The sequence below is a fragment of the Podarcis filfolensis genome (genome assembly GCF_964270895.1).
Source record: "Podarcis filfolensis genome assembly, chromosome: 1".
NCBI lineage: Eukaryota > Metazoa > Chordata > Lepidosauria > Squamata > Lacertidae > Podarcis > Podarcis filfolensis.
The window spans coordinates 91,668,477-91,695,998 of NC_139604.1; the positions used below are offsets into that span (position 1 = coordinate 91,668,477).

Below are 27,522 nucleotides of genomic sequence, written 5' to 3' on the forward strand. Positions count from 1 at the left end.
GGACGGCTTTGTATATGAAGCTCTATATACGTTTTAAAAGGTTTTATTTTCTTTCAGATGTTTTATTATCAGGATGTTAAATGTCGAGAAGAAATGTATGATAAGGATATAATTTTCCTTCAGGTGAGTATGTTTGCAATTTCTTTGGTCTTATAGTAACAGTGTGTTGTTTGTTGCCTGTATTCTCTATTCTCTAATGTCATTGAATGTGTATATTTCTGATAGATTGGGGCATCACTTATGGATCCAAACAGTTTCCTCTTGCTTGTACTCCAACGATATGAACTGCTTGATGCCTTTAAGAGAATTGTGCCAACCAAAGACCAGGTACAGAGCTCTGTGCTGTTAATTTTCACCACTGAAATCATAAGCATCTGGAAACCCACTGTTTCTATCTCCTTCCATGAAATTGCAATATTTTGCTAGAAACAGTAATTTCCACTAAAGAAACTTTCTTAAATCACATAGACTTTCTATACCATAAATTATTGCAGCTTTACAACTTAAAATGGAATTTATCCCTTCCCTTCTCTTCGATTCTCTTCTTTAGATTATTTACATCCAGCATGTAGGCTTAATTTTCTGACATGAGTGCTGGTGGGGGAACTTTTAATACTGAGTGGAATCCAATTGTTGCCCTTGTGGTCATGGAAGGACTTTTGACCCAACTGATGCATTCACACAAACAGGAGAGGGATTCTTGGCAGTTTGCCCTTTCTACTGCTTCCTTGCTCTGTAGGTTTCCCTAACACTCTGGAGCTGATTTTTGGGTGGCAGTTGGGGCTGCAGAGGGAAGCAGGAATTGGCAAAAATTGCCTCCCCACTTGTCCTGTTTGCAGAAACATGTGGTGCATCAAAAGCCCTTCTGTGAATTCACAGGCACCAACTAGTTTCCACCCTCTATCTTTCCAGTTACTTTTCTGTTCATAAAGCTTTGGGTCAGCTTAATATGTTTTCAAGTGCTTCAGAAAACCTCAGGCTTCAGTATTTCACATAATTATATTTTCCAAGAACTTCATTTGTGCTTTCTTGAAATATTACAGGATTTGAATAAGCAGTGTAACACATTAATAGAAGAGATGCTTCAAGTTCTTATCTACGTGGTGGGTAAGGAAAATTGTTTTTTTTAGAAAAGATGGAGGTTGTTTAGAATATGTAATAGGTTCTCCAGTAATGGAAACTTTAATATCTGAAACCATCACACTTAACACAAGTGTGTTAGGTGGCATATCTAATCTGGGTTAATTATGAGCTACCTTTTAATGTTGTCCCTTTTTTCCCCTTCTTCCACCATCAGCTGGTTCTTTAGGCCTTTAAAAAGGTTCATTTCCTTTGCAACCATATGTAGATTTACCTTCAGCTATTCAGTGTGGTTATGTATCTCCAAGGAATAGCCTAGCTGTGATGTGTGCACAGGCAGCTCATTGAATAGTCTGCACATGCCATTGTGAAAAGTTGGGTTTCCAGTGGCTGTTGATGGTTGTGGCAGCACTGCACTTCTTTAAACAGTACATGTGAATATTGTATACATGGACTTCTGGAAGTGGCTGATGGAAGACAATGGCAGACAGTGCATTTGTATAGTGAATTAAAAGTATTTTCTTGCAATAAAATCATGTGTACAGCTACGATTGTGGTTAGGTGGGGTGCACTGTACTAAATGCCTTTTTGGGTAATACATTTTTTAATATTGATCCAGTGCTGGGGTTTCAAAACTAGCTTGGACAGAAGGCGGTTATCCTTCTGAAATTAGAGCAAAATCAAGAAGGAATGGAAGGAAAATTAACCGTGGGAAGCAACAGGAAATAGAGAGAAGACTGAAAAAATGCAAAAAACAAAAAACAAAAAACCCCAAACCAAAATAAAAACAGCTGGCTCATCACCAAGCTAAGGGGATAGGCTGTGCTTTGAAAGGGGCTTTTGAAGACTCCATATTTGGCCCATGAGGGTTCGTGGAGAAAATGGTCTGTCCTACTGGCTAGATCCAGTTCCCCACCCATGGGATAGGACATAGAACAGCGGTGGGGAACCTCCAGTCCATGGGCCAAAAGCTTCCAATCCTCGGGCTTCTCTCCATGCCATGATCATTGGCTCTGCTTCTCTTCGCTCCTCCTAAGTGCTTTTCTTGGCTGAAATGTGTTCTTGAACTGTGATGACATATTTTGCTTGCTTGGACGGAGAGAGGGTTGGTGTTTGTGTGTGCGTGCATATGTATGTATGTATGTATGTGTAGGAGCCTGCAGATTTTGTATGACTGTAACCTCACTTTAGTATTCTTGGCCTCCTTATCTAACCTACTATATATTCAGCCCTGCCCATGCATCCCCTTGTAGCACTCCACGCCACTTTCAAGGAATTTTTAGTCTAGGAACCATTATCATTACAGTATGATATCTTGCATGCATGAAAATGTATTCCACTGTATATATGTGAGATTACTTTCTTCCTCTTTTTGCTTCCAGGGGAAAGATATGTGCCAGGAGTCAGTAATGTGACAAAAGATGACGTTACTATGCGAGAAATTATTCATCTGCTTTGCATTGAACCAATGGCTCACAGTGCTATCGCAAAATCTTTGCCCAAGGATGTGAGTGATTTCTTCCTTTGATTCCTATTAATCTAGAAAGGTTCACAGATTGCTTTACCACAGAACTCTTTAGGGGCGTATATGATAATATTACCAATGAAACACAGCTCAAGTTCCTTCTGTGCTTGATGTTTCCTCTATCTTGTGTTCCTCTTTCAGCAGAAATGTTTAACATCCTTTTCTTAGACAATCCAGACTCCTTGTAGCACAAGAACACCCACACACCCCATTCTATACACAGAACTTCTTTAATATTACTGTGATTGCAAAAAAACATGCACACTAGGAGCTCCAAGTGTCCATGTCATTTTGGATAAATCAGCTTAAAAGTACATGATTATATTTTAACTATTTGCTAAGACACAGCGGCCTTCATAATAACATTTCGATTTTGGAAATTTTGATTGTTTTTAATAACAATCTGCTTCACAGCTCCCCATGCCCTTGCTCTCATTTGAATTGTTGCTGCATTAATAGCATGGTGACAAATGCCTGCATGCAGTTTTATCTGGGTATCTGTAGATGTTTATCGGCTACTGATTCTTAGGCAGCTTGATTTGCTTTTAATTTACTGTTTTTCACCATATATAGTTTGTTCTTACTACTTTAGCATATCAAATGTTTTTAACAGGAAAACAATGAGACTGGTTTGGAGAAGGTCATCCACAAAGTGGCCATATTCAAGTAAGCTATTGTTCTTTTTAAATCAGTAGTTAAAGCATAGTGATAGCATATTATTAATTAATTAATTAATTAATTAATTAATTAAAATTGTATACCACCCTTCATCCGAAGATCACAATACAGTTCACAACAGAAAAATACAAAATGAGAACACAAAATGCATACAGTGGTACCTTGGTTCCCGAAAGGCTTAGTTGACGAACAAATCGGCTTCCAAACGCCGCAAACCTGGAAGTAAGTGTCCTGGTTTGCGAACGTTTTTCGGAAGCCAAACGTGTTTCGGCTGTCAGCATTGTTTCTGGGGCCATTCAGCCAATCAGAAGCCATACCTTGGTTTGTGAACGTTTTGGAAGTCGAACAGACTTCCAGAATGGATTGAGTTCAAGAACCAAGGTACCACTGTACTAAAACAAAAACAAACCCAATAGTCCTCTTCCCACAAACACATTTGAAAGACATAGAATGTTAATCAGCCAAATGCCTGGTTGAAGAGGAACATTCTCATGTGTTTGCCACACATAAAGAAGCCAGACATTTGAAATATATATGCTTTCAGAGTTTTCCAGAAAGAATTAAAAACTGTGTTGAAGCAGTGATCCATTCACTCAGATTCCAAAAGCATTCGCTATGTTTCAGGAGTGGTTTTTCATGTTTGTTTACCTTGAGAGGGAAGGGTTTTACAAATCAGCTTGTTGAAGAACTATGTGTCTGTGGAAGGAACTTGCATGTTGCAGAGGATTCTGTGGCCTGTTCAAAGGAACACCCTAAATTAAACTGGCTAGATGCCACTGTGGTGTTCTGTGCACACTCAGTTTGCCCTTCAAAATTCCTAACATGTCCTGTGGCTTTGAATTGTGAGGATAAAATAAGGATAGAGACAGCATGCCTCTGAGTAATGGTTGCTATTGCCCTCATTTCTTGCTTACTCATTTCTCTTAGGCATCTAGTTAGTCACTGTGGGAAGCAGGATGGTGGACAAGATATAATAATAATAATAATAATAATAATAATAATAATAATAATAATAATTTATTTATACCCCACCCATCTGGCCGGGTTTCCCCAGCCACTCTGGGTGGCTTCCAACAGAATATTAAAATACAATAATCTATGAAACATTAAAAGCTTCCCTAAACAGGGCTGCCTTCAGATGTCTTCTAAAAGTCTGGTGGTAGTTGTTCTCTTTAACATCTGGTGGGAGGGTGTTCCACAGGACGGGTGCCACTACTGAGAAGGCCCTCTGCCTGGTTCCCTGTAACTTGGCTTCTTGCAGCAAGGGAACCGCCAGAAGGCCCTCGGCGCTGGACCTCAGTGTCTGGGCAGAACGATGGGGGTGGAACCACTCCTTTAGGTATACTGGACCGAGGCCATTTAGGGTTTTAAAGGGCTTCCAACACTTTGAATAGGCCCTTGGTCAGCAGGATTCTTTGTATGTTGTATGTATGAAATGACTGTGTGTTCTCCTTAATGCTTTGCTGAAAATAACTGCATCGTTTGTATGCTTTTCAAATAAAGGAAACCAGGCGTATCAGGCCATGGAGTCTATGAACTGAAGGAAGAATGCCGCAGAGAGTACAATATATTCTTTTACCATTACACCAAAACACAGCGCAGCAAGGTAAGGAAATCATGATGTGACACCCGCAACCTTCCCACCAAGTGGGGAAGTTACCATGTTGCTTGCATGCCTGTTGCAAACCTAGCTATGTCCCTTATGATCAAATCGCCTAGTACTCAGAGGCCCCTGCCCCCTGGGGTATTATCCATAGTGCTGAACCCCTAGAGGACAGGAAGACAGACAAACCACCTTCCAAAATACATAGTAGATTGCAAGCCACTGTGGATAGCAGCCAATTATTAGTGTGATTATATCTTTTGAAGAAACAATATTAACCTAGTAACCAGGAGTTTGCATACAGTCTCAGACCCAGGTTTCCTGTCCTTTCCCCCTTTTTAAAAATTGTGTTTTTACTTTGGTTGTAGGGCATCTGGGTACATTACAAAGCCCTGTGCTGGTGAGATCCCAGCCACCTACCATGTCAATTTGCATAGAGGCACTTGTTTTAGTTTTAATGTACATATGCAGCATTTCTTGCCAGTAGATTGTGGATGGAGCAGAAGGCTCAAGCCACATAAAGTGTACTGAGCCTAGAAAATCCTGTTGGCATCCCATAGCTTAGAGATCCCTGATACCCAGAATTTGTTTTCCCCCCTCCGAAAGTCAGACTAAATTTGCAACTATAAATTTTTATGCATATTTATGTCATGCGCCTATACCCTGAATCTTTTAAGATGAGGTTATAAGTTGTGGAGATTAAGAAAAACCCTGCTTGACTCACGGGTCTCTTTTACTCGTTTTTGTTTATTTCCCCCCGTATCATTCTTGTTCAAGGAATAACAAAATAACTATATATTTTGTTGCTTTAGATTAATTCATATTTACTGAGTCTAGATTGACTTTGATGTGCCACATGGATTCTCAGATTTCATGTTCTTCTTATGTATTCAGTATCTAGAGTGCAGAGGTCCTAATGTATTTGTTCATTACATAGTAGCATAAGGTAATTTTCCAAGTGAAAATTATACATTTACAGAACTTTGAAGCGATGCTGCTAAAAACCTTTTCTTCTTCTTCTTTCTTTCTAGATAAGGGTCAGATTAAATTTAGTAAAGCATCTTTTTGGAATCCTATTGGCATCCTGTAGCTCAGCATAAAGGCTGACTCTCAGAATTTCCTCACCCTTGCACTATCTCACTAGTTTTGTTAGTCTAACGTGTGAGCGAGCATCTGCCTACCTGTACTGAAAAGAAAAAGATTTAGTTTATGCTCATAGATGGATACAAAAAGGAAAGGGGAGCAATTCCTTTATTCAAACAATTGCTTTACTCCCAGTGCCTCTTTAACAAGTGTGTGCTTTCAGGGATATGATTGTGTGTCTCTTCTCTAGGTTCTCTTTTTTGTGCCTTCAGAGAATTCCTAGTACTTGATCATTAATTGCTTTTGATGGAATCTAATCTAAGCTCTTTGTCTATATTCAGTCAAAAAACCTCATTGGTATCTTGAGACTAAACAAGTTGACTCTTCTTACAGGCTGAGCATATGGAAAAGAAAAGAAGAGTGCAAGAAAACAGAGATGAAGGTAAAAAGTTGTAACAATGAATGAAATAAGTGCAAGGAAGTGATGGTGAAGTGTGTGTTTTTTAAAATAAAAACAGTTTTGATCCATAAATGATTCATCCTCATTCCTCGTAAAGTTCAGAGAACGTAAACATATTACTGATTGCCAAGTCATTTATTTGCAAACGTACAATATATGGTGACTTCCATTGAGAGAACTAATTGCACTTTGTGCCACTTTTGTGTGCTACTATTTTGATGAAGAAACTAATTACATCTGCTTTAGAGGTTGGGATCACCTATCCATTTTCGTCACAGTTAGGACTACTTCTTAAGACTGGCTTGGCTGTTGCTGTAGATGCTGCGGTATTGGCAGTGTGCCCTAGGCTGTGAGATTGCATATAGATATTCTCCATCAGTACTAATGTCCCACTCCAGCATGGGGGAGGTGGAGACCCTTCCTGCACTCTTGTCCACTGCTACAAATGGGGGTCAGAGCCATTTCTCTTTACCTTGTTTCACTTATTCATGCTTCAGCTCTTAAGCTATTGCTTGGTCCTTGTAGTTTTTCTTTACAAATATTGTGATTTGCATAGAGGAGCTGACGTGTAGTGCTACGTTAAACAATAACATACAAGTTTCCAGGAATGCCAATCAGTTACTCTAAGGTTATACTGAAATGCCCTGTGAATTACAGTAGTACAAAACATTTTAAATCCAAAAAGGGTGTTATGCAATTGTTAAACAGTATCAGTGTGCTTAGGAAAATGCTGTTACGTTGTAGTTGGCATGTTCAGATGTAAACGTTTCCAACTGAGCAATTCCATTTGGAGAGCCCATTGCTCAATGCTAGAACACATGCTTTGCATCCATTAGGTCCCAGATTCAGTCCCCAAGCATTGCCACTTAGAGTTCTCTGAGTAGCTAAGTAGGGAAATTCTGCCTCAAACATTGGAGAGAGAGGCAATACTAAACCCAAAGTATATGTTCATATATCTGCTGCAGTTAGTTGAGAGTTCTACCAGAGCACTTTATAGGAGGACGTATATATGGCAGGACTTTATTTCATACAAGTATGATACATTAAAGTAGCACCCACTGGTTATAGCCAAATATGAACGTCTATGCTCCTTGCTTTCATCAGACTGCCAGGAAGTTAGTAATGCATGAGTATTTGTTTACTTCTTTTATAGCACTGCCACCACCTCCTCCGCCTGAATTCAGCGCTGCTTTCAGAAATGTGGTGAACGTTCTGAATTCTGATGTCATGATGCATATTCTCAGAACTGTGTTGCAAAGAGCACTAGAGCTAGAAAGCCACTTGTGGACAGAAGCCATGATCCAGATGGTATGCTTGTTGACTGTATCTTCTGAGATTTCTGCTTTGGGGTTTAGGTTGCTTTTGCAATGCTCTTACCTAGAGCGATGTGAGGTATTTAAGGTACCTTTACCCTGTTCATCATGCTGTTCCCAGGACAGCTATTAGTGTCATAAAATGGTGAATATTGCAGGCTGTAATTGCTTGGATTCAGCTGTGGGCTAATAGTCTAGCAGGTGAGTGAGGTGTAGAGGGAGAGGTTTTTTGGGTCAAGTGTGGGGAAAAGGTGGTTGGGAAAGGAGAGCAAAGAAGGGCAGCAGCCCCTAGTAAATAAATAAAAATTAGTCTCTGCAGGACAGCTCAACAGCACCTCATTGATCAACAGTTCATTTGTCTGTTGCTGCAGCACACTGCCCTTAGGTTTACTATCATGTGCTAGACATCTAAATATCCAGATCATGGCCAGGTTACCTTGGGTACCTTGCTAACCCAGGTCACCTTGCTAACCCAGGGATGGGGAGCCTCAGGGCCAAATGTTTGCTGTCCTAGTCTCTGTGCGGCCCTCAGGACTCCCCAGGCAACGCCCCTCTCCACCCTATTCCACACCCTCCTTTGGGGGTTTTGCCTGCTTAGAATGTGTCTTCAAGCTCATTGTGCTGCTTGCCTGCCTGGCTGGAGAGAGATATGTGAATAAATTAGCATTTGTTGTTCCACCCAATTTTGCTTCTGGCCCTGCCCACTGCTGGCAAGTGGCCCCTGGAAAGGTTGCCTAGAAGGGAATGTGGCCATTTGGGCTGAAAAATGGTCCCCAGCCCTATGCTAACCAGAGGGTGTTTCATTCTAAGCAGCCTAGGTTTAGTACGTGTTTACATTTCTCTAGGTTCTTCACCTTCTTGCTTTGGGTCTACTTGAAGAAAAGCAGCAGTTAGAGAAGGTTCCAGAGGAAGAAGTGGCCTTTGACTTCTACCACAAAGCATCAAGTAAGTGTGCCATCTTGTAAAACAAGAATATTAATTTTAAAGTTATTTCTGAAGTGCAATGTGAACTCACCGACAGGCATTTGAAGCAGAATTGCTACCCTTGATCTTAGACATGAAAAGCCACCAAGAGTTTATTTCCAGCAGAAAAATGCTTGCTTTGAGAAATATTTTGAAATAAACACCATTTTAAAACAAGGAAGGAGAAAATTATTCAGTATTAATTTGTCTACAGATACTACATTAATGCAGAGAAAATATAACTTACCAGGTTTAATCTGTAGCCATCACTTGAGATACCAGCTTGTGCTGAATTTCATTTGATGGTGAATACTTGTTCAAAAGAACTACAACTACAATGTAGACTAATTGCTTGCAGTTATTACCTGCATGCTATAATGGAAATTATTAAATTTGTATACCGCCCTTCATCTGAAGATCCATAGTCAAACATTTGGATTATGTTACATTTGGTAAGAAACAATGAAACATAGAACCAAACACAATGCATTGATGCTGCTTTGTTTGTAGCTTGTTACCACCATCATTTTGTAAAGTAGTGAAAAGCGATAATTGACAAAGAAGTCATGCATCATCTGTGATATAAGGAGGTGTTGTAACAATAAAATGTCCCATGTCTAGTCTTTTAAGTCATTGTAATGATTAGTAAAAGGGAGAAATGATTATCTTTTGCGAGGGAACGTGTGTGGTTGTTTTTTTAAAAAAATTCTTCCATCTGTTTGCAAAGGAATGGGAAGCTCTGCTTTGAATGCAATGAACATACTAATGATTTTGGAAAAACTAAAAGGAATTCAACCTCTGGAATCGCAAAAAGACATGATCAACTGGGTATTACAGGTAAAAAAACACACCCCAAAATGTCCCGTGTTAAATTAAAAAAAAATAAAAAAAGAACTTGACACATTTACTCCACAGTGTTGCTGGTGCACAAAGTAATCTCTTTAAAAGATAGCATATACAGATAATGTTGTTACTATCATTGTTTGTTGCAGAAAACTCATAATGAATTAATGCTTGTTTATTCATGTGATAGAACTGGCTGGTGGGAGGGGGATTTTAACAAAAACTAGCTTAGTGGAATAAGACAGTATCTCTGTTCTGGTTCAAATGAGATATGCAACAGTTGCTACTGAAATGTTGCTCTTTATTGGCTTTTCCAAAGGCTATATGAAACGAATGATCTGTTCCTCGTGTAAAGGATTGTGTGACAAAACATGATCCCCTGTAAATACAGCAGATTTGAGATGACCGGGTTCCTGCTTTGCCACAACCATGGACTACTATGAATGTTTCGTTGCTGATATTTAAAGTGCTTAATGACTTATAACCAAGATACTCAGTAGACCACCTCTCCCAATCTTTAGGATCTTCTGAGAAGACTCTACTGGTTGTTCCACAACCAGCAATTGTCACTTGGTAGGAATGCAGAAATGGGCCTTCTTGGTGATAGCACACAGCCTCCAGAATGTGCTCCCTATGAGGCAGTGTTCGTAATAACTTTTAAGTGTCTCATAAGCTTACATATTTGTAAGCAGGTGGCGCTGTGGTCTAAATCACTGAGCCTCTTGGGCTTGCCAATCAGTGGTTCGAATCCCCGTGACAGGGTGAGCTCCCGTTGCTCTGTCCCAGCTCCTGCCAACCTAGCAGTTTGAAAGCATACCAGTGCAAGTAGATAAATAGGTACCACTGTGGAGGGAAGGTAAACGATGTTTCCGTGCACTCTGGCTTCTGTCACGGTGTCCTGTTGTGCCAGAAGCAGTTCAGTCATGCTGGCCACATAACCTGGAAAGCTGTCTGTGGACTAACGCCTGCTCCCTTGGCCTGAAGTGAGATGAGCACCGCAACCCCATAGTCGCCTTTACCATTATCTTTACCTACATATTTACCAAAGCTTTCCTGGACTGTGACTCTTATTTTTTAATTTTTTTTGTTTTGTGTACTGCTTAGTTTTATTTGTGACATACTGTTTTGTTTTGTTTTCAGGAAATTTTAATGCACATTGCATTTTTATTGTTTTTATGTAAATGCTTTAGATTTTTTTATTATATAAGCAGTATACATTAATAATAAATACCACCGGCAATAAATACCACAGACATTTTTGAATAGCCTATACAAAAAAGTACATAATTGTTAAAGTCATTTTATAACTATGTATACTTTTTTGTACACCGAGCAGCACCATTTGTACACACCATTATTACCTGTAGTCTTTGTACAGACTGAATAGAGAAAAGTGAATAAAGGTATTTTTTTCCAAACGTAAAGATGGCAACAAATGGTATTGATTGTGTTTAATATTGGTGCTGCTGCTAATGGGGTATATCTTGTCCAGCATGCTTTCTTTCATGGGGCAAACCATAATGTGGCTTGGAAATATAGGAACATCACAGTCTATTAGTATTGTAACTATTAAATCTCTGTTCCCAGATGTTTGACACAATAAAACGGCTGAGAGAGAAGTCATCTTTTCCCACAGCAGCCATTGCGTCTGGGCCAGAATCTGCAAAAGCCAACGAGGTAACTATAAAATAGGAAAGAAATAATGTATTCACAAGCAGTTTTGGCTGTTTCTACATTCAGAATTCTAGCCCCTGGGCTCACAGCTCCATGCGTTTAAATGCAAGGTTAACTATTCCATTCTGATTAACAAAATTAATATATTTTACAAGCGGGAACTGATTTGGAATGGCGAACTTCCTGGCTCCTTGATTTTTTTTCTTCCCCCGATATTCCTTGCTGGCAGAACCCTCTGTAACCAATCTCTCTGGAGGCTATTCTCTCTAGGAAGCTGTTCCTAGTGGTCCCAGCCACAACTCCGTTGGACGTGAAATTGTAATCTCTCTTGCCCTGAGAATCTTTAGACACTGGAACTTTAGGTTTAAGATGAGGGGCAGCATTATGGTGCCTGTGTCTAAAACCTATTATTATCCCTGTACAGCATTGCACTGATAAGAAATTCTCATTACCTTTTGGGGACAGAGTCTGTTCACAGGTTAGCTGTGAGAGGCTTGGGGTGGAGTAGCGTCACTTTATTTTTTGTTAAGCAGGGTTTCACAAGTGCTAAGCAAAAGCCATTGTTATATTATTGAAAAGTGATTCTATTTTAAAGATTTATTCCGGTTATCTTTTTTGTTAATAAAAACACCCTTGCCTGGGTGTTTGTTTCTTTGTTTGTTTTGCTTTGCCGCTAAATCAGATGCAAAGAACTCAGGACAAGGAAAAGGCTGAGAGGAAGAGAAAGGCCGAAGCAGCCAGGCTTCATCGCCAGAAGATCATGGCCCAGATGTCTGCTTTGCAGAAGAACTTCATTGAAACTCACAAGCTCTTATATGAAAATACTCAAGAAACACAGGGGAGGGATGTTATGGAAGAGGAGAGGTAGGAAAATAACAATTAGTAATAGATTTTGGAGTAGCTTTTGATAATATAAAATAATACAAAATTAGAAGTCATTGGACAATTTTATTGGCTCTCGTGGTGTTGGGATATAATCAACATCTATTCAGCATGTGGCTAAATATTGGTTGCAGTCCTGTTTTTCTGTGGAGGTGAGGTAAAACTACAGTATTAATGTATAAATTTTAAATCGTATGTGATTTTATTTAAATGTAAACGGCAAATAATTGTTTGCTGACAGGAATATGTTAGTTTGATTTTTGTTGTGTCTTTATAACAGCCCACCAATTATAGATTATACCAGAATTGCCTTGGGACCCAAGCAAGGGCCATCTGTTGCAGAAAAGGAAGTGCTGACATGTATTCTGTGTCAGGAAGAGCAGGAAGTGAGGTTAGAGTGTGCTGCCATGGTTTTATCTGCCTGTGTCCAGAGATCCACTGCCTTAACCCAACATAGAGGGAAAATGCTTGAACTTTCTGGGGGTATGTATCCTCTCTTCAAGTCACCTGCTTGCATAAGCAGTAATATTGCTTCAGGTTTCCTTTTGTTAGCTCAAGTTATAGAACTGAAAGTCATGTTACGAAACATTGATGTGAATAGTTTTAGAAGCCATCTCAAATGCAGTTGAGAAATCAACCGTTTTATCCCTTCTAATTGAAAGAAAAATCCCCCAAACCTGAACTATATTGAATGTATGAGCAAAGCTCAAAATCTCATTTGATGGTCGGTTTCTTAGTTGGTGATAATAAAGAAGGTCAATATTTATTTCTTCAGTGAGTACTGTATAAGATGTACAAGATTTAAAAGATGCTCGTCTGGCAAAATTTTTGCTTGAATAGTCTTTGCAAAATCTTTCATTTGACACTAAATGATGTCATCATCCTTCATATCATTTTTTCTTCAATAGATAAAATAGATCCTCTTTTCATGGATCCTGACCTGTCATGTGGAACTCATACAGGAAGTTGTGGCCACGTGATGCATGCTGCCTGCTGGCAGAAGTAAGTAGATACATTTAGTAAACTTTTTTTTTCTTTAGCTAAAGTCAATTTTGAAACTATCTCTTCCAGCATATCTCAAGACATATTTAACGTCCAGCAGATTCAAGTATCTCAGCAAAATAAATGAAACCAGCCTAGCACAAGTGTAATCAAAAGGCAAATATGGACAAAAATATTGGCTGTTTTTCCTGGGGCTGATGTGAGTTGTGGTCCAAAATATCTGGAGGGCACCAGGCTGGGGATATCACATTAACCTGGAGCTCTTGAAATTCTGTTTCCAGAACTGCCTATTGGGGCTTGATCCTGAGTTCTCTCACTGCACTCTACTTCTTGTTATCTCCCACATCCCACAGTTCATTTGCACGGTACAAAGTTTTGTATGATGGGTACAAAGTTCTGATCATTGTCCCTCTTTTTCGCTTATGCTCAACAACAAAGTTACAACAGTAAGCCAAGTGCGTAACAACAAAGGGTATCATAACTCTGCTTTTCCTTGTTAACACTCAACACTAAAGACTTTCTTTTGGTTGTCGGTTTCAATATTGCAGGTACTTTGAAGCCATTCAGTTAAACTCTCGGCAGCGACATCATGTCGAACAAGTTTTTGACTTGGAGAATGGAGAGTACCTCTGCCCACTTTGCAAATCTCTGTGCAACACTGTGATACCCATTCTTCCTTTGCAAACGCACAAGATAAACAGGTAAGTTTCAACATTTAAATAGCCCGTTAATTAATTTTGTATACCGCTCTATACCTGCAGGTCTCAGGGCATTTCACAGGATAAAATCAAAATATAAAAAAACAAAATACATAATAAAAACAAAAACAAAAGGAACCTAATAACACACACACTCCAACGCATTTTTAAAGGCACGGGGTGTCAATTTTAGTCTGATAACAGTTTTCTCGTTGCATGATTGGGAAAATATATGACGACGATGATGATGACAAATTACATTTCTATACCCACCCTTCAACCAAGAATCACAAGGAAGTTTACAATATAAAGACACAAAAAATGCATAGCATAGTAACAAACAAAAACAGTACCCTCCCCTGCAGTTTAAAAGGCCATAAATTGTTTAAATAGCCAAAGGCCTGTGAGAAGAAGATACTTTTGCCTGGCATTGTAATGAAGGCACATGGGGAGCCTCCCTGGCAGAGCATTCCACAAGGGAGGAGCCACCACAGAAAAGGCCCATTCTGTTATTTTATTTACCCATCAATTTTGAGTGTCTAGAAGAAGTTTTATAAAATGAAGTTATTCACATATGAACCAAACAACTACAGTGGTGACTCGCAAGACGAAATTAATCCGTTCTGCGAGTTTCTTCGTCTTGCGGATTTTTTCGTCTTGCGAAGCACGGATGCACCCTGGTACTGTATTATAATGGGATAGCGGGCAAAGCACAAAGCGGGTCGCTCCCCAGCAGGAGGAGTTTCCCCGGCCTGGAGGATCTGTTGCTGGGAAGAGGCAAAGACACCCCCTCCCACCTCCCCACGAAAACAGCCCCCCTTCCTCTGTCGCCAAGCCTTGCCGCGTCTTCGCTCCACCAAACCGCGTCCCACATCAAAGCCCCAGCCCGCTCCTCTCCCTCTCTCTCCACGAGGTGCCAAAGGAAGTTCGAGCCCAAGAACTGAGGGCGGACGCACGAAGCGCCCGGCGCGGACTCTCCCTTGCTCCCCCCGTTACCTTGCGCCACGCCGCCAGGCTCCCCACAGTATCGGCAGCTGCTCCCGGCTTCTTCCCACCCCCGCAAAGGCGCCTTCGCGGCAGCCCAAGCGCAGTGGATGCCTCCTCCTCCTTGGTCCCCCTCCTCCTGCCTTCGCGCAGTTAGGGCAAAATGGAGCAGCCACGTGGGGAGGGGGAGAGAGAGAGAGAGAGAGAGGCAGAGGCGGCGCAGAGACCCAGCCAGATCCGCTGGATCCCAGCCCACCTGCCTCCTCTGTGCCCTCTCCAGAAGAGGATCCCTCTGGAAAAGGTAGGTCGCTCCCTCACTCGCTCCCTGCCAGCCCAGTTCCTGCTTCAAAAGGAAACAAACTCGCAAGACATTTCGTCTTGCGAAGCAAGCCCATAGGGAAATTCGTCTTACGAGGCACCTCAAAAAACGAAAAACTCTTTTGTCTTGCGAGTTTTTCGTCTTCCGAGGCATTCGTCTTGCGAGGTACCACTGTAAATAGCTGTTTAAATTCTCTTTTTATAAGACACGAGCATCTCAGACTGGGCTCCAGGGGTTATATTTTTTGCTATACTTGTGAAAACTATAACTACCTTTTTGTATTGTCAGTGAGGATGCCGAGGTGGTGGTTCAGCTTCTATCTTTGAAAAAATGGATAGAGATTGTTATGGCCAGGATATCTGGTTACAACAAGAAAAACACTGAAGGTCTGTATATGTTACACTTAACATTTTTAAAATATTTTTAGGAGGTTGCCAAATCTTTATAAAACACTTTATTTTGCTACTGGTTACAGGTACCATTTTGAGGATCATTGCAATCCTATTGTCTGCCCTAAAAATAAGTAATTGAAATATCTTCTAAAGTTGTGCATCTCTAACAGAGTGTGGAAAGTTATGAATGCAAATTGAAGGGCTTATAATTCCATTGTTTTGTGTTGCTGGATAGCTCTGAAGTCTGGTGCAGACTTTTATTGAATTTTTATTTAGGTATATACTAATTATGAAGCCATTTAAAATATAGGCTCCATTTTTCTTATATTAGGTTGGTTCCCCCAGCCCCACCTTAAAATGTTGAGTTCGATTAGCTTTTTGACTGTTCTGCAAATGAAGCTCACAGACTTAGATTGAAAATTGATATTCAAAGATTAATCCATTGCATATTAATAGAGTCAGCTGCACATAGCACTTACCACCTAATGACATCTAATAGGTTGTTACTGAATGTAAGAATTATTATGTCTTAATCCATGGGTAGGCAAACTACGGCCCGGGGGCTGGATCCGGCCCAACCACCTTCTAAATCTGGCCCACGGATTTAGTTTTTACATGAGTAGAATGTGTCCTTTTATTTAAAGTGCATCTCTGGGTTATTTGTGGGGCCTGCCTGGTGTTTTTACATGAGTAGAATGTGTCCTTTTATTTAAAATGCATCTCTGGGTTATTTGTGGGGCATAGGAATTTGTTCATCTCCCCCCCGAAAAAAAAATATATAGTCTGGCCCCCTACAAGGTCTGAGGGATAGTGGACCAACCCCCTGCTGAAAAAGTTTGCTGACCCCAATATTTCATTCATGATCTAAGAATTTTTACCATAGTAAGGACTGCTGCCCTTGCTTGCTCTGCCTGCCAACCGCTTTCCAAACCTCTCCTCCCTTTATACCTGACCAACTCCCCCTCTCTTTATACCTCACACATCTCCTTGCCCATCCCTGCGTAGCTCACCCCATTCCTTCTCCTCACAGCTCATCCCAAGCTCCATTCACTCCAGGCTTGCCCCAGGCCCCTCCCTCTCTCCTCATGGCTTGTCCCAACATCCTGCCCCTTTTAAACGAGGGGGGGCAGAAGCGTCGCCTCCCCTCTGTTAAACAGCTTGCCTCGGCTGCCTGCCACCCTGTCAGCACACAGGGTAGCTACATGAACTGCACCGTGACAACAGCCTTATGTTTTTAAGTATATAGGAGAAAATAAATAATTTTATTTCATTTAGTTGAACTGCAGTCTGACATGAATTTATTTCTCTTTTTAAAAGAAGGAAAACAGATTGCTCCATCTTTACGTGACATAGAAATGGAAGAGACTTCATCTGATTTCCATTCCATTCTTAGCTTTGGAGTAGATCCTTTGTAAGTGTTAAGAATCACATTTCCACTTTAGACTAATTTTTTTAAAAAAATAAATCTGGAATCTATACAATGGGCATTATTTCTGCTTAGGGGAAAATAATATTTTCATTAAAATATCTACATTCTACAACATTTATATGGGCCATTATGATTATTATCTCTGATCAAGCAAACCTCTGCCGGAGTTTTATCTAATTATTGGTCACCGTTATCTCAGGATATAACTTGAAAGCTTGTGTTTTTTACCTAAGAGAAGTCTATAATAACGAGCAAAAGCTGAAAGATGATTTCCTGTTACCAGGAACTGCTCATTTAAATGCAACTGTGCAAATATTCTCATAATCAGTTCTTTGAACTTTATCTAGCCTCACTTATTCACAATCTGACATTCTCCTGGCTTCCTCCACAGAGTTAAGTATTCTAATAGTATCAAGGAGATGGTGGTTCTATTTGCCACTGCAATTTACAGAATTGGATTAAAAGTTGCACCCAATGAAACTGATCCACGCATTCCTATGATGACTTGGAGCACATGTGCGTTTACTATCCAGTGTTTAGGTAAATCAAAAATAGAATTCCTTTCACAATTGGATTTTTATTATATTAGACATGAAAATAGCCAGGGTTTTAAACTTGAAAACATAAGATAGCTACTACAACGCAGTTTCTAAAATACTGTTATAGGGCAAATCCTATATAACATGTACAAATACTGTACAAAAATCAGACTTTTACAGTCCCCATTATCAAGCTATCCCATTTAAAATTGACAGCAAAATGCTGGGGTCCCCAAAATGGCAAAAGGTTGGAATGCTTTGTTTGAATTTGAGGAAGTGTTTTCAAGATCTGCTTCTTGTACTTATTTGACTAATGCTATGGGCATTTGACTACTTAACAAGTCACTTCAAAATCTATTTTAGTTGGGAATGCACAATTCCCACTGCAAAATGGCACAGTAGCCTATATTTTATTTGCTCTAGAATTGATATGAACACTGTGTTCAGACTTGGAAGCAAGCATACAGATGTGTGTGTGTTCCCTGAAATAGTAAAAATTAGATACTTTCATTCATAGACATTGCTCCAGTTTGTTACCTCTTTCCATAGATCAAATGTTAATTAAAATGAACAGTAAGCTAAAAAGAGACTGAAAGCCAAAACAAGCAGGTTCCTTAACTTACTGGAAAACTGAAATGCAAAACATTTTGACTGCTTGTAGAGTACATGACTCACTACCAGCTTTGTTTCTTTTTCAGAGAATCTTCTGGAAGACGAGGGCAAGCCTTTATTTGGTTCTCTGCAAAACCGTCAGGTAGGAACAATAAAGGATGTAATTGTTAAGGTAAAGGTAAAGGGACCCCTGACCATTAGGTCCAGTCATGGCCAACTCTGGGGTTGCGGCGCTCATCTGGCTTTATTGGCCAAGGGAGCCAGCGTACAGCTTCTGGGTCATGTGGCCAGCATGACTAAGCCACTTCTGGCGAACCAGAGCAGCACACGGAAACGCCGTTTACCTTCCCGCCAGAGTGGTACCTATTTATCTACTTGCACTTTGACGTGCTTTCGAACTGCTAGGTGGGCAGGAGCTGGGACGAAGCAACGGGAGCTCACCCCGTCGCGGGGATTCAAACCACCGACCTTCTGATCGGCAAGTCCTAGGCTCTGTGGTTTAACTCACAGTGCCACCCACGTCCCACATCAGTTATTTATTTAATGGATTTATTTATTGAATTTATTTATTGAATTTATATACTGACCCATACCCAGAGGTCTCAGTGTCGTTCACAGAAAAGATCACAATATATAAAATCAGAGCCAGAACAATAACCCAATAACACGCCCCCCCCCCAAAGAGCCACATTTTAAAAGGGTATAGGATGTCCATCAGGTCAACCAAAGCCCTGGTTAAAAAGGAACGTTTTTGCGTGGTGCCTAAAGATGTACAATGCAGGCGCCAGGTGAACTTCCCTGGGGAGAGCATTCCACAGACACGGAGCCACTGCAGAGAAGGCCCTGTTCTCGTGTTGCCATGAGGTAAGGTCCTAATGTGCCGCTATAGGTAGACTATTGAGCACAGCAACTGCATTTATTACACTTCTTTCATAAACTAGTTATTCACATAACACGCTTCCAAATGTAGGGGTGGTGCAGGGTAGGACTTGTGTTTAATGAGTGTGTTTTATAGAAATATAGAAATACTTTATTATCACTGTACCACAAGTAGAAAGTTCAGACAAAAAAATTAAGGAATACTTCGGTTCCAGTGCTGGGGAACCTATGGATTGGCATCCAGTGGTATCCTGCTGGCACAGTGGACTTTGGCTTGTGCAGTAGGATTTCCCCTTCCTCTCAAATGCTGCCTTAACCACATGGAGCAGGTTTTGGGGGGGTTGCTCAGGGGGTTCAGGAAAGGAGAGAAAGGGGGACTTCCTTGCATTTGCTCGCTTGACATTGGATATTGCCTGATGTATTGTCTTATTCATGTGCTCAGCAAGGCTTTGAACTTTGATTATCTCAAGTCAACAGTCGGCCTAGCGACACAATTAAACAAAACAAGTAAGTTGTGTGTGTGTGTGTGTGTGTGTGTGTGTGTGTGTGGAGATCAGGTATATGTAACCACTGGACCATTGCTTAAGTAGTTGCTCAGGCTATGTCATATATAATTTTCCATCTGACATTTGTTTTGGCATTTGTTAATTGCTATGCAGGAGTTTGCAATCCAAATGCCATCTTCTTTACTTGCCTTTTTCCTTCCTTTCTCCCTGTAAGGAGCCCAGGTCCTGGCTGCTATCTCCAGCCACTAGAACCCAAATATTTTTAGAGAATAGGGATGGGGAAGCACAGCCCTCATCTAACCAAACCTTTCTCCTTTATCTCCTCACCCTCTAGCACAGTGGTCTTAAAGCATTGCTGCAGTTTGCAGTTGCTCAGAGGATTACATTGCCACAAAGCCTGATCCAGCAACATCTTGTACGTCTCCTAGGAGGTAACATGGTGTTTTTTCCCCCCATTATAAGTTTTGGAAATAAGTAAAGTCTTCTTGGAAAGATTCCTTCTCTAAAACAGTAAAATATTTTTCAGATAAGAGGCATAAGCTTTTGTGGGTTTTTATTTTTCGTCTAGTAAGCTTGAAGAAACAAGAATTGACAATGCGGGGGGCAGGGAATCTTACATCATTGCAAACCCTTTCTTTGCAATCTGTTTTATTGAAAGCAGACAGTCAGAATTTCCATTTAATATATATTTTGCTCTTGTAGTTCTTCTGCCCAGTTTAAAAGCGGAAGACACACCATCCCTTCTAGACGTGGATCTGTTTCATGTTTTGGTAAGTGTGTGCAGGATTCTCTTGGCGATGATGCTCTTAAAGTTTGAGATTGTGTGCAGATATTAGTTCCATGGCTTGTACAGTCTGGAGTCATGTCTGTAACAGTTCCTGGGGCAGTCCTTTGTGGGAATTACCTTGAGAGTGCCTTTGATTCATTTTGGATTTGACTTGTGTTTGTTTCCTAAGCCTTGAGTCTGTGATGTAAAAAATGCCCCTGCAAATGGACAGTTTAATTTGTGATGAGTGCCAGGCCTATCAGTGTCTTTATTTCTTTTTTAGGTTGGTGCTGTGTTATCATTTCCATCTTTGTATTGGGAGGATACTGTGGACTTACAACCTTCATCGATCAGCTCTGCCTGTAACAATCTCTACCTCTTCCACTTGGTCACTATGGCACACATAACCCAAATTATTCTCACTACAACTACAGGTGATGGTATCTTTTGTGTTTAGGTTTTTCTAGATAACATAATACTTTTAGATGTTTCGCCAGGAGGCTTTTATGCCTTCCAGTTCTCAAAAATAGTTCCATATATTTGTATGGTAGAGTGTTCACCTGCTGACATTCTAGGACCTAAGTGGCAAGGAAAAAGATCTGCTGACAGAAGAGATTTCCTTCATGGGTCTTAAAATTATCCCTTGCCTCCATCCAGCTACGAAATCCAAGCATGGTTGCACACACCTAACCCTTTCCTACGTCTAACAACTGTTTGGAGCATATAGGTGCTATCCCTGAACTGATGATTTGTGTCTTTGCAAACAAATCAGGCCTATAAGCCAAAAACAAACCTTGGTTATAGCTCTTGGCTTGTTTGGAGAGACGCAAACCATGAGCCTGGATTTTAATATAATGCTAAGCTAAACCTAGCAGCATGGCAGGAGTGATGGAGGCGCAAACCAGCCACAAGTTTTGCTCCATGCTGTAGCATGCTGCATGATTATCTTGAAACCACAGTTTAACTTAACCATGTTATAAAGGGATGTGTGAACCAGACCACTGGCTCCTGGTTTACAACATATCTGGTTAGAGCAGTTACTGTGTTCATTGGCTAGGGCAGCTGTATAAGGATGTCAACAACTTGCTGGAAACTCCCATACTGGTGAACTTCATGCTGAACTACAGCTTTTGATTTCCCACCTGTCATTGCACATGCTTATATTAATGCTTTTAACGTTCCTCTTTTTATATGGAACTTTTCCTATTGTTCATTGTCTTGAGTTTAACCATTGTGATTTAGAAGACTGGGTCTTATATCTCCAAAACTCCACTTGCTTGGTTCCATAATTTTAACTGGGTATCTCTGGTAAAGTAGTGATTAAATAAAGGGCCTGAAAAGAGACAGCATGAAAGCTACTTCATCTACCTACTTTTGTGTGTTAATTGTCAGCAAGCTGAATGTGAAGTTGGTAAGCGTGTTGTTCCAACAAAATCAGCCCATGTCTACACCGCTGTTTCACGCTAGTCAACAGCATCAGGACATCTGCCCCAACAATATTATCAAGGTGGTGACTACAAGTTCCAGCCTGCCTTTTGATTTGCATAGATGTCTTCTGGACTTTAAGGTTAATTTCCCCCCTAGCCTGGCATTGTGGAGTTGAGGCAAATTATAGTCCACTTCTATGTTTGTCCTGGATTTAGAAGTGACTTGGGACATGCTGTTTCTCCCATGCACGTTGATGGCATTACATAAATAAGTAAATATTAATGTAAAAAGAGTGGATTGTTATAGAAGAGAAAAAGTACACGAAAATTTGTAGATACTATTATGGGAAGAGATCCAATCTTTTTAAAATTGTTTTTTGCAGAGTGCCTGTCTGCACAAGTACAGCATGACAGTGAGGAAGCACGAGCAGCTGATTCTTTCTGTAAAGAAATTTGCAGGTACACAAGTGGGTAAGTAGCTTCTCTGCAACATTTTGATGGATCAGGAGTGCATTGTGTTGAATCCAGCTCCATTATTAGGACAAACAAAATGTCACAAAATAGTGTGCTAGCTTTAAGGTTCTCTAGAACTCTTCCCTAAGGTAGATGGTAAAGAAAGCTGAGAAGGGGAGTTTAAAATATGGCTGGTTGTGAAACAATGGAGTCTGCGTCTGGTCAGTGTTTTAAGTGTTTTCAGTGTTTTAAGATAGGTATCTTTTAAGGGAAGTATCAAGTATTCCAGTGAGGTGGTGAGAGGTGCTGTGCAGGTTTGAAGTTGAACTTAAGGCTTCTGGAAGACAGAATACATTCACCACCAGCCAAGTATCCCACTCCCACTCCCATCCCCAAACCTTGCTTTGTTTATAATCTAGACCAGCTTTTCTCAACTTCAGGTGCCTAGATGTTGTTGGACTACAACTCCCATCATTCCTAGCCAGCATAGCCAGTGGTCATGAGTTGTAGTTGTAGTTCTAGCCTGATGAGAATTCATGGAGAATTCAAAAGCTTGCACACATTTTGTAACGTTTTTCATTGGCTTAATAAAAGCATTGCCCTAATACGATTTGGGTTTTCTTTCTTATGGACTAGCGTTGCTACCTTACTGTACTGATGTTTCACATTCCCCAGGAAAGAAGGGAGAAAGGTTGATTATCAAATCAGGATCTGACATAGTTGTAATACTATGTGCAAAGTTCCTGTAACAGTTTTTTACTTCTACATTTTTTAAAAAAACTGCCTTCAAGCTCTTGGGCAGGGGTAGAGAAACCTTTCTGGCAAGAGGACCTGATCTTTACCTTCTCCGCCTCTGATGGGCCGAAGTTGACAGGCAGGCTGGGCCACTCACCTGTCAGTCACCTGATTGTTGAACTTCAGGTTTTCAAACAGTACCTTGTAAACAACATTGAGCAGGGATGTTTACAAATGGCTTTCAGACTACCATCCCATTTCTCCTTCGAACCACAGAGGTTTGAAGAAGTGGGGAGGGTTAGAAGTGTGCTGTAATCACTTCTCTACAAAGCATCCAAGTGTGTATATATACATTTGTGTGTGACGGAAATATTGGTATTTTATTAAAAAGCAGCTTAAAAAGTATCTCTCTTTCAGTGAGGGACCTTTTTAATCTTCACCATTAAACCATTTGTATTTAATCAGTCAGGAATTTATATCATGTTTTAAAACCTGACCCATGGCAAGACCTCCTTGGTGGTGGCTCTCCATTTGTGGAATTTGTGGTTCTCCCTCCATGGTGAGGTGTGTCTGTCTCCTTCGTTAGTAACATTCAGAGGGGATTTTAAAATATTCCAGGCAATTGATAGCTGAAAGATGCTTGCCTGGCAACCTTGAAAACATTAGTTAGGAAGAACATGTGACTCTTTTTCTATGTATTTAGATGTACTTAATGTTTTCAACTTGGTTTTTAATTGTATTGTTTTTCTGCTTAGTTGCCACCCTGCCCTCCTTTGGGAGGAAGTGTGGGATAGAATTTTAATGAATAAATTAAATGTTGTTGACAACCTAAGATACTAAATACACATATTCAAATCTTTATTGCAGTTGTTATAGCCAAACAGTTGCAGGCTGGTATTTGTGGGATTGCATTAAGAAGGGCATCATGCCCTACCTCCATTGTGCTGCTTTGTTTTTCCACTATTTGCTGGGAGTGCCTCCACCAGAAGAACTTTCATCGGGTAAGTAGCAGAGCGTGGTAATCTCAGCATGCCAAGGTAACGCCAGATTAAAAATGTGCTGAACAGTATCAACCACTACAAAATGGTTTTCAAAAAGTTCTTTTGATATATATTAAAAAATCCTTCTCCATAAATAATCTCTAGTTTAACATTGCTCACCAGGGCAAGACCGTTTGAGCATACAACACCAATCCTGACTGCCAGTTAGTTTCCAGGCCCAATTCAAAGTGTTGATGTTGACCTATAAAGCCTTAAATGCTCTGGACTGCAATACCTTTAACCCCAGTGGCACAAGATTGCCCTGGCCACACTCCCACTGCCTCTCTCATACGAAGTTCTTTCTTCCCAGACCTTCAGTCTAAATCTGCTCTTCCATAACGGGCACATCAGCACTAAGAAATTTACACCCGACAAAGAGTAGGGGGTACCTCCAAAATAATTTGCTCCCACAGAAGCAGCTGTAGTCTTCCTTAACATGGGGAGGTTACAATTTGTGCATTCACAACAACGGTTCACATTGACTTACGGAGAAAAATAACTGACAGATTTCAATGTGACTACGTCCATTCCCTCCACAGCAGCAAAAGTCTTATCCAAAGTAGTTCTTGGCTGTCATTCCAAACTGGCTACTGTCTTCATCTGATATATTTTTACTTTCTAAATCTGCACCGAGTATTCACTTTTAACAGGAAAAGGGTTTTTTTATGTTAGCTGCTGCACTTGAAGGTACGTCTAACATCTTTTTCCTTTGCAGTTTCAGAAGAAGGCCAATTCAAGGCTCTTTGTGGATACTTGTCTCTACCCACCAATCTGTTCTTGCTTTTCCAAGAATATTGGGATACTATAGAGCCCTTGCTCCAGAGGTATGACTGCTGTTGGGAGAAAAATCTGCATGTTTTTTCAGGTTCTCACATAGAGCATAGGATTGTCCCAACATCCAGAAACTGTTGGCTGGGTGAGAAAGAGTGGGCTGGGAACCATAGAGTGCAGTGGAATTGAGATTGTCTAGTCTAGCCTTTGCCAACTTGGTGCCCTCTGGATGTCTTGGACTACAATTCCCACCAGTCTTGGCCCTCACAGTTGGCTAGGGGTGGTGGGAGGTATAGTTCAGGATGTCCAGTAGGGAACCAAGTTGGCAAAGGCTGATCTATTCTAACCCCCTGCCTCAAAGTGGGATCATTTAGCCACCATCATTGCACAACTTAGGCTACTGTGTGTTGTGACCATGGGTAAGCCATATGAAGGTGTCTGTTGATCCAGAAGACTCAGAACAAGTTTGCAAAGTTGCACTGGGTTAAAAGGACAGACCCAGAAATGTGATGGGGATGGGCTGTGAGGATACAGAGTGTGTTGATGTGTCTTTCAGGGTAGAACAGGCATAACCTGAATACAGGCAGCCTAACATATTTCAGCTTACTTAACTGTGTTAAATGTGAGATTATATTATATTATATTGTATTGTATTGTATTGTATTGTATTGTATTGTATTGTATTATTATATTATAGCAAAACTTAGTTTTCTAAAATTAAGTTCTTGCTTCTCATTAGTTATCTGAGCACCTTTGTATCAAGGGAGATGGTTCTGCCTTTGTTTATGGCCTTAGGAAAAGCAAACACCTTTTGGGGGTTGCTGGCCAGTCATACCGACCCAAAATCTTTGTGGGCATCCAGTGTGCCAAACTGAAAATCAAAGTTGGAATATATAAGAAAATAAAAAAATTGTCCAGTAGCACCTTAGAGACCAACTAAGTTTGTTCTTGGTATAAGCTTTTGTGTGCATGCACACTTCTAATCTGTGACAGGATTTATTCACCACTTCAGGGCAGGAGAGGGAATGATTCCAGTTATGAGTAAGAGTAGCAAAACACCAATTTAACTGGTAGTTTTGGGAACCAAGCTAGCAGTGGACAGTACTACAATATATTATTGTCCTGATGGAGAATTTCACATGCAGGTGGTGTGCGGATCCTGCTGTACTCAGCTTTCTGAAGGGGAAAAGTATTGGAATAAGGTCAGTTTTACTTCTTTTTTCCTGAAACAGCAGTCTTGGTTGTATTTTAATATTTGGCAGTGTGTTTTCATCAGTGCCCCTTGCCCCTTTGCTTTTAGATATATTGCTTCCCCAAACATCTGCTCTTGGGTAAATACAGAAATGTCAGGAGAGTAGATAACCAAACTTCCACAGTATTTCTGTTCTGATAAGAACAGTAGTGCACATGGCGCCAGCTGCATTGTGTGAAGAAGGTGGGTGCTCAGGACAGCCTTTCACACCACCTTCCTTGCCCAGCTGCTGCACAACATCCCTGCAATGCTGCCAGTTGGTTCTTGTTATCTGGTAGTTGTTATCTTGTTATCTGCCATCACCCCGTTTTCAGTTATGTACAGCCCTAGAAACAAGGGGAAAACGCGGAACACGCAGTGAACTTAAAGCTTTCACCAGTATGCCTCGTGCCTCCAGCCAGTTTCTTGCAGTTACGCAGAGCGTAACGCCTGCTATCTAGCTTTCTGTTTCTCCTTGGGAATATGGCAAATTCCTGGCTTTACCACTCTGGCCCTAGACTTCTAATAGCATTTGACCCAAAGTGATCTAGGCATGTGGCAGTCACACACTGATCCAACCAGCCCAATTGTGAAACTTTTATTAGAAATAAAGGGGAAAGCAAGCAACAGGTCAAACAGAACACACAGTGAACCAGAGTGCTAATCGTGGCCTGTCCTCTGCAATATAATTTCCCTAGACTGCTTACTCATAGGCTGAATTCCCTATAGCAAGGTTCTAATGTATAACTATCACTTGCAAGCTCCTACTGCAGAGATCATAGCTGTCTTTGTGTCATCAGCCTTTGCAAATTTTGGATGAAATTTGAACGTTTTAAAGTTCAGCAGAAGAATACTTGGTAGCTGTTTCTTTGATGTGCTTTTGTATCCTGGAGTGTCGTAATTCTTCTTACTTGAATTAACTAGGTACCCAAGAAAAAGAAATAAATTGGTAGAGCTTCCAGAAGACTACAGTTGCCTTCTCAATAAAGGCTCTCAGTTTAGGTGAGAATTAGAAGTTTCTTTTGTGACTTTTTATGGATTTGTTCTTCATAAAACTGCGTTCTGTCTAAAAGATCGAGATATGTTGCATAATTGTGCCAAGAGAATAATTTTAAGGTAGACACGGTGCTTTTTTTCTGGGTGGATACAGGGATACGTATACCCCTAAACATTTTGTGAATCGAAGTTTGGCCTCATTGAGGGGCAGTATTTCAATATGAGTAGGAAAATGAGAGTACCCCTAAACATTTTTTTAGAAAACAAGCACTGGGTAGACATATATAGCCTTTTTAAAAAAAATTGAAAAAGCAGCACAATTTGATTGTGCAAATGGTATTGCAAAAAAAATTAAAAGTGGTAAATGGACTTGGTTCAAATATCAGGTTCCCCCCTTGCAGTTTAGGTTTATAAAAACTAAAGTTGTATTTAAATTTTGTATATATGGAGAAATTTGTCTGAAATTGTGTATAAAACCAATGGTTTGGAAGCACTGATTCCTTTTAGCTGTAGATCATACAATTTTCATTTTAGGATAAGGAGATATTATTACCACTGGAGTAGTAACAGGTTATACTGACTAATAAAATGGTTAAACTTGTGCAATATTGAATTTTATCGTGTTCAGAATTTGCAAAG

At 40.4% G+C, this 27,522-nt stretch overlaps 1 protein-coding gene across 2 annotated transcripts in view; it reads left to right on the forward strand.

Annotated features, from left to right (window-relative positions):
* The window catches only part of UBR1 (ubiquitin protein ligase E3 component n-recognin 1), a 57,683-nt gene that overhangs the window by 24,366 nt on the left and 5,795 nt on the right, over nt 1-27,522 (forward strand). For both annotated transcript variants that reach the window (XM_083606145.1, XM_083606144.1), the window contains exons 18-44: nt 58-123; nt 226-327; nt 1,044-1,107; nt 2,463-2,587; nt 3,219-3,271; nt 4,787-4,889; nt 6,363-6,411; nt 7,583-7,737; nt 8,588-8,687; nt 9,433-9,542; nt 11,136-11,225; nt 11,905-12,086; nt 12,385-12,587; nt 13,013-13,106; nt 13,655-13,807; nt 15,396-15,493; nt 16,817-16,910; nt 17,320-17,468; nt 18,166-18,221; nt 19,799-19,895; nt 20,167-20,234; nt 20,514-20,664; nt 22,041-22,128; nt 23,713-23,846; nt 24,601-24,709; nt 25,802-25,858; nt 26,812-26,889. In XM_083606145.1, coding sequence (XP_083462271.1) covers nt 58-123; nt 226-327; nt 1,044-1,107; nt 2,463-2,587; nt 3,219-3,271; nt 4,787-4,889; nt 6,363-6,411; nt 7,583-7,737; nt 8,588-8,687; nt 9,433-9,542; nt 11,136-11,225; nt 11,905-12,086; nt 12,385-12,587; nt 13,013-13,106; nt 13,655-13,807; nt 15,396-15,493; nt 16,817-16,910; nt 17,320-17,468; nt 18,166-18,221; nt 19,799-19,895; nt 20,167-20,234; nt 20,514-20,664; nt 22,041-22,128; nt 23,713-23,846; nt 24,601-24,709; nt 25,802-25,858; nt 26,812-26,889 — 2,828 coding nt within the window. The remainder of the gene's footprint in view (nt 1-57; nt 124-225; nt 328-1,043; nt 1,108-2,462; nt 2,588-3,218; nt 3,272-4,786; nt 4,890-6,362; nt 6,412-7,582; nt 7,738-8,587; nt 8,688-9,432; nt 9,543-11,135; nt 11,226-11,904; nt 12,087-12,384; nt 12,588-13,012; nt 13,107-13,654; nt 13,808-15,395; nt 15,494-16,816; nt 16,911-17,319; nt 17,469-18,165; nt 18,222-19,798; nt 19,896-20,166; nt 20,235-20,513; nt 20,665-22,040; nt 22,129-23,712; nt 23,847-24,600; nt 24,710-25,801; nt 25,859-26,811; nt 26,890-27,522) is intronic.